The sequence below is a fragment of the Podarcis melisellensis genome (genome assembly GCF_964234715.1).
Source record: "Podarcis melisellensis genome assembly, chromosome: 17".
NCBI lineage: Eukaryota > Metazoa > Chordata > Lepidosauria > Squamata > Lacertidae > Podarcis > Podarcis melisellensis.
The window spans coordinates 14,582,635-14,595,420 of NC_138534.1; the positions used below are offsets into that span (position 1 = coordinate 14,582,635).

The following is a 12,786-nucleotide window of genomic DNA, read 5'->3' on the forward strand; positions in this document are numbered from 1 at the left end:
GGGTGACCTTGGGCCAGTCACACTTCTGTGAAGTCTCTCAGCCCCACTCACCTCACAGAGTGTTTGTTGTGGGGGAGGAAGGGAAAGGAGAATGTTAGCCGCTTTGAGACTCCTGAAGGGGAGTGAAAGGCGGGATATCAAATCCAAACTCTTCTTCTTCTTCAGTCTAATTCAGTTGACTTTGGTGGGTATTAATTGTTTAAAGTGGCTTAAATCCTAAAGCTTCAGTCCAAAGGGATTGTGAATTGGGACTGGTTTTTGGAATGCTCCGCGGTGTCACCCAGATCCCCATTCCGCACACTTTCCTGACAATAATATTGACGCTTGTTGCGTTTTCTTCTCACCAAACTACAGTCACAGATTCCGCCCGCACCTCCCAAAAAAATGAATTTGCGCACTTCCCTCAAGCAGTGTATGCATGCACCTGTGTTAACTTGATGCTGACTAAAAGAATGAGGGATCAGGACTGGTACGCTCAGTGACTGATCCTGGGATCGTGAACTTGGCAGGTTTGGCTTCGGCTATAAGAAATGAGTAAATGAGTGCTCAGATTCATAAATGATGACTAGAGTGCAGTGATTCAAAATCAGAAAAAAATGCTCCCTGTTGACTGCGTACCCGGTGGTAGTCCCAGGTTTCCCATCACATAAAATGTTAAGCAGCACTTATTTGTGTTATTAGTCTTTTTGGTTTAATGTAGCAGGAAATTTAACTCTCTCTCTCTCTCTTTTTTGATAATGTACAGGGAAATGTCTTTTTATGTTTGACCTTGTAACTAAACTGATGAAAACATTTCTCTCTCTTTTTAAGCACAACCAAGAAATGTGTTCCACATGAAGCATAAAGCTATCGGATTCTGAAAGGACACGTCAAAGCATCATTTACTTGAACGGTGAAAGAAGAATGACAGAACAATCTGTCTGACTTTAGATTCTCGGACCGCAAGAAAGAGCTCAGAATGGCTCCGTGCAGAAACATCGTCGTCAACTTTCTTGAGGAATTGTGTCTGCCAGAACCACTGCTTGGCTGTAAGAAACACCCAAACGTTAGGAAAAAGCTGAGACTGATACGAATAACAGGACTTTTCCTGGGTATTGTGGCCGTTAGCACGCTGTATCTTTCAATTAGTGCCTTTTTCCAGTCGCAACCTTATAGCACAGAGACAACCAGCAATCTAGATAGCCATAAGTCAAAGCACCTGCATCAAAGAACTCTATTGGACTTTAACGAACAGAATCAAACCGGCGCTCCAGATTCACCTATTTCTATGAAATACGAAGCTGGGCAGGATAACCATACGGAGGAGCACTCCAAGGGAGAGTACCCGGAAGATCTTTTTTCTCTTGAAGAAAGACGGAGAGGTGCTGTAATACTTCATATTTGTGGAATGGTTTACATGTTCATAGCCTTAGCCATTGTCTGCGATGAGTTCTTTGTTCCTTCATTGACGGTCATTACAGAAAAACTGGCGATTTCTGATGATGTGGCCGGGGCAACATTCATGGCTGCTGGTGGCTCAGCCCCAGAACTCTTCACTTCTCTAATAGGAGTTTTTATATCCCACAGCAATGTCGGCATTGGAACAATAGTTGGTTCTGCCGTGTTCAACATCCTCTTCGTGATTGGGATGTGTGCTTTATTTTCCAAGGAGATCCTGCACCTCACCTGGTGGCCCCTCTTTCGGGATGTGTCTTTTTACATCATGGACTTGGTATTGCTGATCGTCTTCTTTTTGGATAACTTCATCATGTGGTGGGAAAGTTTAACGCTGCTGTTTGCTTATTTCGTCTACGTGACGTTCATGAAGTTCAACGTGCAAGTGGAAGAACTGGTGAAAAGCCTGCTAAGCAAGAACAAAGTGGAGAAAGTATCGCCAGAAGTTGAAGTAAAGGTTAGTGTCGTATGGAGAAATTAGTACCACTCACTTTTAAAACCCTGCTGCGTTGTCCGTAACTTAGCTTGTGGTTTGCCGCTGTGTCTATATCAGGGCTGGTTCACATTTCCTCTGTTTCCCTCCCCCATCACCCACTGTTTTGATATTATTAACTGTCTTTTCTTTCTGCGTGTGGGAGTGTTAGAATGTCCAACAGTCATGTATTAAATGGGGTCCGTAATTCCTGAGCTGCAAATAAAAACCTCAAACCGGAAAGCAAAGCAAATAATTCAAAGGATCAGCAGTAAATAGGCTTCCACAATAAGCATTCAGCTACTGCTTAGTTCTAAAGCATATGGGAAGAATAACATGTCTCAAGGCAAGCAGAATACTAGACAGTGAATTCCATAATCCGTGTGCTACTGCTGAAACGGTTCTGCGTTGTGTGCTGCTTCACCTTACACAGTGAAGGGTTTCAGACAAAGACCAAAGGGCCTGGTGGCTTTAGATGGAAGGAGGTAGCTTTTATACATCTAGGTCCCAAACCAAAACCTTTTGCCTTCAGAGTGTGCTGCACTGTTGTGCTCGTGGATGATACCAAATGCATGACCTGTGGCTAATGGCCTTCACGTCAGGACTGTGGATATGACTTCAGCAATTTGCGCAGTTCTGACAGCTGCGTTGGGAGGGACACAGGTTGCGGCAACAGCTTACGTATATGGAGTTTGGAGGAACCGTTTCATTTCCGTACGTAGCATGATGTCATCAAACCTGCACACTCGAGAGCTTGCTCAAGGGCTGCTACAAATGCGAAATAGTTCACAGTTTCAGCCACAAATGCGTTTCTGCAAGCATGTAATACTGTGAGCTGATATGCTCAATAATATATTTGCTCTCCTTCTCCATACTGTGGCTCAATTCAAACATCTCACCAAACATGCTTTGCACAGGTTGTGATTTAGGACCTAAAGGTTCCTTGGGTCATGCCAGCTCTGTTTTGCTGGTTTATTCCCATCTCCTTATAGACCTACCTGTGGGTATGGTGCTGCAGCTATAAATAGGCTTTGCCAGTTCAGGTATCATGTCAAAGCAGCAGAAAGAAGAAGAATTCACAACCTTTCAAGAGTAAAAATACCAAAACAGATTAAAATTGGCCAACTGCCATCTGCAAATGGCCAAAGCAGAACCAGATATCTTCATTTAAAAGTGAGGTGTAAACTGTACTCTTCAGTGTAGTCTTTTGGGCACCTGCTAAAAACATTTAGGCAAGCCTGCCCGCTACAGTCATCTGCCTCTGTAGTAAAATGTTGCGATGTGAAGTTCTGCATATCTTGTTTTCCACTGGGATACTTATCAGATACAGTTTGCATTACTTCAGAGTAAACACTCTGCATGAGGAGAAATGTAACTAAGCAGTCTTTGCCATATGAATTAAATGTCTATACGTGTCTGCATTCTCCCAGCTTTAAAAAAAGCTTTCCAAGATATATCTACCATAAGGTTTTATATGCGAAGGTTTGAAATGTCACATCTGATTAATATACAGTTGTTTGCATGATCATTCTAGGTGTGTAATAACATTCTGGATCTTCCTAACGGTTTACAAACTCTTTTGGAGAATGCAGTGTTCATTGATGAGATGAACAGTTATACTCAATACAAGCTTTCACAAAAGGTGGTTTGAAACAGCAATCGCACCATTTTATTCCAGAAAAACTACAATTTCCTGTGATCTGAATCATTAACATGGATTAGAATTTCCAATCTGTACATTAAAAAGGGACTGGTGTAGATGCAACAAAGTCCACTGGTAGAGAGACTGGGCATGGGCCACAGGAATGTGGGCTCCTTTATTCTTGTCTGTCTCCTTTCTGGTGCAAATTCCACACACACACCCTTTATATCCTTAACCATGGTTTAATGCTAAACAGAGTTTACCATTTACCACAACTGGAAGCAGGGTTGGCTGTGGTTAAGGCTTATGTTGGCAGCATCCTTAGCCATGGTAAAGAATGGTTGGGGAAGGATGAAAGGAATTCATAATGGACGGATGGGAGTGGAGACAGGGACTGCCCATGCCCACCCCCTATTCCTTACCCATAAACGATGAGTCATGTTACATCTTCCCTGGCTCAGAGTGGGCCAGTTCATACATTCTCACTATAATTCTTGTGACTGTGAGCAAAGTACATACGACAAGAGGTTTACTAATCTGTAGGAAACGATCATGAGTCGGATATTGATGTTGGCATCTGTCTGTCTTGAGGGACCATGGAGTGTGCCTCTGGGGGTGAGGTTGAACCACAGCACTGAATTGACCTCCCTGGGGTGCAAGCCTGGGCGTTGAACATGGAGGTCCTGGGCTGCCCAGACGACAAGACACCGCCCCTCCTCGTCCGTGCTGTGGGTCCAAAGGAAAGTGAGCAATACATTTGGCACCAGTTGGCTGCAGGAGATGCCGGGAGGAGGCATACAAGGTGCCATCTGACCATCTTAGGGACCCCACTGTGGATATGTGTAGGGTTTACACCTTCTCCCAAAGATGTCCCCAAGGTAGCAGAGGTTTAGGGTCAGAGTTTTCTGAGTTTTCCTTCTCCTGGATGGACTACCTTCCCAGGCTAACGAGCCCCCAATAACTATAGTGGCGCACAATGTATCACGAAGCTTCAATGGCATATTGATCCATTATGTTATGTTGACTATCATCTGCAGGCCCAAACCCGCCTAACAGTATTGAGTGCATTGGTTGGCAACTTATCTTTGTCTTGGAGATGTCTGGGAAGCTTTTAGATTAGCGCTTAGACCAGCTTTCACCAATCTAGTGCCCTCCAGATCATCCGATGTCCAAATCATCTGCAGGATATCAGGTTGGCGAAACTGGCACAAACATATCACCCCCCGTTTAGCAGCCTTAATTACCGTTGTTGTTTCTGAGCTGTGTGCAATGTCTCGTGTGTCCGCGGTGGCATTTCCTAACATGGCAGGATATTACAGCTCTGTTCAATGTTTGTTTCACTTTGACATCATGGTCCTTTGCATATATCATAAGCATAGCTCCCTCCTTTCTTAAACATCTAGGTAGATTTGCACTCAAACACAGGAGGGAGGGAGCATATCACTTTCAAAGAATTACAGTATAAAGATTAGATTTTCACAAAATGGCCAAGTGTGCAACGTGACTCTTGTTTGTTACTTTTAGAAATGCGTCTCGATGAGGGACAAATGGTTTGGCGAGGAGATGAGTGTGCTGTGACACATCATTTTACAACATTATCCAATCCAGGACACTTGCACAACAACATTCCATGCAGTAGTTAGAAAAGCAGTTGAGGTATTATCTAGGGATGGTGACTGTAACATTTTCTCAAATGCTGGAAAAATAGATTTGAATGATAGAAGTGAAACCTTGAGAGGGTAAGGTAAAGGTAAAGGGACCCCTGACCATTAGGTCCAGTCGTGACCGAGTCTGGGGTTGCGGCGCTCATCTCGCTTTATTGGCCAAGGGAGCCGGCGTACAGCTTCCGGGTCATGTGGCCAGCATGACCAAGCCGCTTCTGGCGAACCAGAGCAGCGCACGGAAATGCCGTTTACCTTCCTGCCAGAGCGGTACCTATTTATCTACTTGCACTTTGATGTGCTGTCGAACTGCTAGGTTGGCAGGAGCAGGGACCGAGCAACGGGAGCTCACCCCGTCGCGGGGATTCGAACCGCTGATCTTCTGATCGGCAAGTCTTACCAAGTGCTACTCTCCAATAGGGATGCGGGTGGCTCTGTGGGTTAAACCACAGAGCCACCCGCATCCCTATTGGAGAGTAGCACTTGGTAAATGCACATTTTTATGTGCTAAATGTGCAGAAAGGTTTTAAATGGATGAGGTTATGCTCACACTGACTGGGGTCTGACTGATGGCTAAGGGTATATCTGTTTCTTAAAATATTCACGTGCATTACACATCTTGATGGATTTTCTTTGTTAGAACTGCTGGACAGTGCACTTGGGTTTTTTTGTGGCTCACTGTGGGCCAGATCACCCAATTCAGTCTATGGAGAAATTGCCGGATGGATAGTTTTGCTTCAGGCAGATATTTGTTCTAGTCAGGTGGGTCCTAAAACAAAAAACTGAGTGTGCTTGCTCATGGTTTCTCTTTTCTGCTGTGTTTTCTGTCCAGCTGGTTTTCTACCCCTGCCCCTTGACATCAGTCATCACTCTTGGCTACTGAACATGCTCAGCTCAGTGGGCTACTACTGTACTTTGCTTTACTTCTGCAAACTTGGGATTCCTCCAAGCCTGCAGATACTTCTTCCCTGTGCACAGATGGTGCCCTTTTTTTAGTTACACAAGGATCAGCACCCAGTGAATTGAATTTGCTATTAGTGCACAGAAATGTTGCAGAGTGCAATGCTCCTTCTCAGAATTCCAGACACTTCATTCTATTTGCACTTCCATTTCCTCTCCTATTTTGCTTTCCCTCTATGTTAGTCAGCATCCTGAGTATGCCAACTGGGCATAAGCCCTTAGTGGGCTTTCTGGTGGCAAGGATTCCATGTCCCCCTTAGAGTGTTTTCCTCTGTGGGGGGCATCCTCTAACTTTTGCAAATATTGGGGCTCCCACAAGGTTGCCGGTTCATCCGTCTTGTGTTCGGTTACAAACATTTTGGCTACTTACGGACCAACACTCAGAGAACTGAGATCACTATATAAAGGAAAGGGCATTTTGTTTCCTCCTTGTAGTATAGAATGTGGATATTCTGCAACTCAGAAGTTCAATGAGTTCAGTGGGATTTATTTATGTATAGTGTTGCAGTATTTTTGTTACATGTGAACAAATGTTTTGAAAGTTTCACAGCAGTTTACAGGATGGTTTCCTAAAGCACTCAACAAGATTGTTCTGGCATCTGTAGAAAGCATTAATGACTAATCCTGACGGCACATGGACTCTGGCTCCTGAAGCAACAGAGGTTAGAAGCATTTCAGAGGTGGTGTTCTTGGTTTTCATTGGGACAAGCTATCTCCTGTTATTGCGCCTGATATTGGCTGCAGAATTTGTCCTTGTTCTGTGCAAGGAAATAAATGACAAGCAGTATTTCTATATTCTAATGGAGAGTCAAATGCAATTCGTTTTCAGTGCAAAGTATTTTATTTCTTTCTCTCTTTCTTTCTACAGAATGTATAACAATCAAAGCATTCATCATAGAATCAGAATAAATTTAAACGGCAATGGTTGTTCTAGGTATTAATAAGATGCAAGACTAATTTGGCAGTTCTTGCTGTTTTTCTGTACCTCTCCTTTCAAATATGCAAAACGAGCTTTAGCTTTCTTAAGCTGGAAAGTGGTTAGTCAAGGAAACTGTTGTCTGTGGTATTTATCTCTAAGACTTTGTGTTGTAATCTGACAGCAGGTCAAGAGAGTTCTGAGAGACCTAAATAAAGAACCAAGAGCTAAAGAGTTATCCTAGCAACAAATCCCCAATCCCAAACAGTGAAATGTACACAGTCCCAGTTAAATGAAAAACATTTGAATTTGGACATTTCTACGGTGCTAGAGGACAGTATGTCATTTCAGTCTGTTGCAATAAACTACTGATGAAAGAGCCACCTTTGAAAAAGAAACTCTAGCATAAAAACAGAAAAGCTATTAGTGCATCACACAGTATTATGGATAGATCCATTTTTGTTTATATTTTTCCATTTGTGGGGGAAATTCCTGCCTATTATTTTAAAATGCAATCCTAGATATGTCTACTGTACTCAGAAATAAGTCCTATTGACTGCAATCGGACTTATTCCCTGGTAATTGTGCATATGATTGCAGCCTAACTCAGGTTTGACTCACTACCTCAATAATCTGCTGCATTCTATATATAAAACATATTTTATGTCTTTTGAAACACTTTATTATTTCTGTGGACTCAGCTGGGTTTTTGCAACGTACTTTTTTCTCGCTGAAGCTCAACTCTTGTAAAAGGTGCCTTCCTCTTCTTTAGAAAACCTTAAAGAAGAGGAGGGAAACCGTTTTTGCACATATGGTGAACTGACCAGAGGAAAAAATAATTGGAAATTGATTGGTAAAATTCCAAGGGGTAGGCAAATAAGAGTAGCTTTAATATTGGAAAACATACCTTTCCAGGTGGCAATTGGTAGCTCTGCAATTAAGTTGCTGCCTAAAGGATTCTAATCTCTTCACCCGGTATTGTGTGCTTGACAACAAAAGAAGCCAAAGCACAACGTGTGCAAATTGGCACCATCTTTATGGCCAATATTTTCTTGTTGTAGTTATTTACAGAAGTCATTTCATAGAATCATAAAGTTGGAAGGGACCACAAACAATGCAGGGATGTTTGCAGCCGTTTGCCTTGTCAAGAACACAATTTCAGTATAATAAAGTCCCTTGTTTGCTCATCATGCCTTTGGGGTGGGGAGGTATTCAGATAGATTACTTTGGGTAACATGTTTTCAGTGGCAACGAGAATTGAGAAATACTGTATACACGTCATGGGAAAATGGTGACACTAATTACAATCTTAGTGAGAAACACTTAACAAGTGAATTATAAAGACGTCTTTAATCAACACATCATTTACTATTACAGCTGTTACCATTTGAGATGGAGAAGAGGCGTTGCTGTTTGATGAACAATGGTTGAGGTTAAAAATCTTAGTAAGTCATAAGACACCTGAATTTTCATGCTAGACATATACAAGCTACTACAAAAGAGAGCCTGGGAAAGTGGTTAGAGCAGGCATCCCCACACTCGGCCCTCCAGATGTTTTGGGACTACAACTCCCATCATCCCTGACCACTGGTCCTGTTAGCTAGGGATGATGGGAGTTGTAGTCCCAAAACATCTGGAGGGCTGAGTTTGGGGGGGGTGCCTGAGTTAGAGTGTTGGGCTAGGAACTGAGAAATCAGATCCCCACTCACCCATGAAACTCCCTGCGTGACCATGAGCCAGTAACTCACTCACAGTCTAAGCTACAGCATACAACCTTGAACTCCTTAGCTTACTCACAGTCTAAGCTACAACCTTGAACTCCTTAACTTTTGCAAAACTTTTAAGTGAAACATTGTAGTAGTTCCAAATACAGTACATTATTAGAATGCTATTGTAGGCTGGGCTGGATGAATCCCAAACCAGAATTAAGATTGCCGGAAGAAATATCAACCATCTCAGATATGCAGATGACACAACCTTGATGGCAGAAAGTGAGGAGGAATTAGAGAACCTTTTAATGAGCGTGAAAGAGGAGAGCGCAAAATATGGTCTGAAGCTCAACATCAAAAAAACAAAGATCATGGCCACTGGTCCCATCACCTCCTGGCAAATAGAAGGGGAAGAAATGGAGGCAGTGAGAAATTTTACTTTCTTGGGCTGTATGATCACTGCAGATGGTGACAGCAGTCACGAAATTAAAAGACGCCTGCTTCTTGGGAGAAAAGCAATGACAAACCTAGACAGCATCTTCAAAAGCAGAGACATCACCTTGCCAACAAAGGTCCGTATAGTTAAAGCTATGGTTTTCCCAGTAGTGATGTATGGAAGTGAGAGCTGGACCATAAAGAAGGCTGATCGCCGAAGAATGGATGCTTTTGAATTCTGGTGCTGGAGGAGACTCTTGAGAAGATCAAACCTATCCATTCTGAAGGAAATCAGCCCTGAGTGCTCACTGGAAGGACAGATCCTGAAGCTGAGGCTGCAATACTTTGGCCACTTCATGAGAAGAGAAGACTCCCTGGAAAAGACCCTGATGTTGGGAAAGATGGAGGGCACAAGGAGAAGGGGATGACAGAGGATAAGATGGTTTGACAGTGTTCTCGAAGCTACCAACATGAGTTTGACCAAGCTGCAGGAGGCAGTGGAAGACAGGCGTGCCTGGCGTGCTCTGGTCCATGGGGCCACAAAGAGTCGGACACGACTAAACGACTAAACAACAACAACAACAATTGTATTGAAGCATTCTTTTCTCCAGACTCGTACCCAGCTGTCTTCGACTTGCCAAAATATGCATCACTTTATAAGTTGGCAACACTTGGCTCACACTGACTAGCAAACTTTCCCAGGAATACTCAGAAGAAAAATTATGTATGGAGAGGCTTTATGATGGTGACTGTACAGTAACAATGCATCCACAAGAAGGAGAGAGAAGCATGAGAGATAAACTGAGAGAGGTTCAAAAACTGTATGTTTTCTTTTAATTTTTGTTTTAAAAAAGTTTATTTACCTGACTTTAAAGTTCAGTGTTACACTATCCTAAACCCATTCTAAAAACAAAATTTGTTTTTATAGGAGCATGTGAATGTTTGAGAACTACGTCAGTTGCAGGATGAATACTATTTAAAGTAAATGCTTTGCATCTTGGTTGTATAGAATTATATGTAAACGACATTCTGAACATATTGAAGTGCGTAATTCTCCTTCAGTTATGGTTGTCTTTATCAAATGGGACTGAGCAATTGTCAGAAAGCCTTGGACATTTGTACAAGAGTCTATATGGATAAGCAGAATGATACATGTATAAATATGTACATCTTTCATATGCTTTTCAATTAGAGCTGCAACATTTACAGTGGTACCTCGCAAGACGAATGCCTCGTAAGACGAAAAACTCGCAAGACGAAAGAGTTCTTCGTTTTTTGAGTTGCTTCGCAAGACGAATTTCTCTTTGGGCTTGCTTTGCAAGACGAAAACGTCTTGCAAGTTTCAATGCATTCCTATGGGAATTTGGTTTCAATGCATTCCTATGGGAATCTGTGCTTCGCAAGACGAAAAATTCACAAGCTAAAAAACTCGCATAACCAATTAATTTCGTCTTGCGAGGCACCACTGTAATTGGTTAGGTTAATGGATTTACAGCACAATTGTTTGCACTTTTGCTCAGAAGTGAACACCACTGAATTCAATGGGATTTACTCTTGGGTACATGTGTATAGGATTGCAGCCTTACAAACCTGTTAATCAACGGAAAAGTTGCATCTTCTTAATGTTTTTAATACAAGTCTCTTACTTAAAAAACTACTGTTGGTCGTACATAGGAGAGAAATATATCTTCTAAAATGCTGCCTACTCCATGAGTGCCTTACCTAAAAGCCAATGATGATTTTTTGCTTCAGAAATACTCATAAGCACATTAAAGTGATCAGTGCAGCCTGCAGTCCTTTACCTGCTTATCTGATTTATTTTCGATTAGGCCTATATAAAAGGGCTCTGTTGGATTGCAATATTATGCATGCATATGGCTGCACTGTAAACTTCATAGCATTAATTGATCGCCAGATCAATCCTATCCTTGTTAACTCAGAACTAAGATGTTTTAAGACTTTTATTCGGGACTAGATGGTGCATTTGTTTTATTTATAATTATAATTCTTATTTATTATTTGTACCCCGCCCATCTGGCTGGGCTTCCCCAGCCACTCTGGGCGGCTTCCCAAAAAATATTAAAATACTATAATACATCAAACATTAAAAGCTTCCCTAAACAGGGCTGCCTTCAGGTGTCTTCTAAAAGTCTGGTAGTTGTTGTTCTCTTTGACATCTGGTGAGAGGGCGTTCCACAGGGAAGGCGCCACTACCGAGAAGGCCCTCTGCCTGGTTCCCTGTAGCTTTGCTTCTTGCAGTGAGGGAACCGCCAGAAGGCCCTCGGTTTATTTATTACCCACCCTTCACTGTAAGGTCCTAGGGCAGGTTACAGGCACACAGACAACTCGAAGTAGGAATTCAGTTGTGGGTAAAAGCTGTGGAAAGTTATGAACACGGTAACTTTGACTATATTACTTCATAGAGGTCCATAAGGTGGGACTGTCTGTCCATGCTGTTTGAGCCATGCTAGGGTGTGGACAGGTCTGTATATCTGGCTCTAAACCTTCCCATTCCCAGCATCAAACTTTCCTTTTCTCTCCCCTCCCTTAACAATTTAGCATGTCAATAGCTTCCTTGTAAGTAGGCTAGAATTTATCCAGCTTATTGTGACATCAACTGCAGCTATAGCTAATATCCTTGTGCCATTTGTACTAAACAGTAATAACACATTTTACAATTTATTTGAGAGTCAGAGTGGTAAGCCTTTTTGTCCTAAGTATTTCTTTTCAACACATTTCCCTATCGTTTAAAGGGAAAATATATATATATATATATTCAGGTTTCCAGGCTGTACAATATTATCTGTTGGCAGCTACAATAGAAATTAAAAAAGATAAAATACAATTCAGTGCAGTTAATTATAAATGATTGCGCATATGTATAATTTCAGTTCAAAGTGTTTTTTAAGTTAGTGATATTAAAAATTATAAAATACCACCCAGACGTGCTACAAAGAGAGCAAGTATTTTTTCTACAGCATAAATACCTATAAAGTCAATTCCCTTCTCTGAGATTTATAATTTTTTCTTGAAATATTGCATTGTTGTTGATGTTGTTAAATGTATTTACTTCCTGCCTTTCTCCCAAACTAGGATTCAAGGCAGCTGTAAATACTTTCCTATCATTGCAGTTGATTTTATTATATTTGGTTATCCCAGACGCTTGAACAAACCCACCTACATTTTCAAACATCTTTCCATTTTTCTGCATATAAAAATTTGTCCATTTTAAGAACTGTAACCCTTGAGTCCAATAGGTTGACTGTATTGATTATTTCACATAATTTAGCAAAGTATAATAATAAAAAGGAGGGTCTAATGCAGTAGGGGAAAACCTGTTGCCCTTCATATATGGCTGGACTCCAAATCCCATCAACGCCTGCCTGCATGGCCAGTGGCCAGGGATTATGGGAGTTTTAGTTCTGCAACATCTGGAGGGCTGCAGGCTCCCCATGCCTATTCTAAGGGTACTTTGCACCTGACTATTTCATTTCAATTTTATTCTTAGAAATGACCACATTTGCTATCTTTCCCCTTTTGTCAGCCTACATTAACAT

At 41.8% G+C, this 12,786-nt stretch overlaps 1 protein-coding gene across 6 annotated transcripts in view; it reads left to right on the forward strand.

Annotated features, from left to right (window-relative positions):
* Window positions 1-12,786, forward strand: part of SLC24A2 (solute carrier family 24 member 2) — an 84,891-nt gene that overhangs the window by 2,155 nt on the left and 69,950 nt on the right. For 5 of the 6 annotated variants that reach the window (XM_081894197.1, XM_081894201.1, XM_081894200.1 and 2 more), the window contains exon 2: window positions 811-1,891. In XM_081894197.1, the coding sequence (XP_081750323.1) occupies window positions 959-1,891 (933 nt within the window). In that variant the 5' untranslated portion in view covers window positions 811-958. Of the gene's footprint in view, window positions 1-447; window positions 470-810; window positions 1,892-12,786 lie in introns of those variants that run through there. The other variant, XM_081894199.1, reaches the window with a different exon arrangement.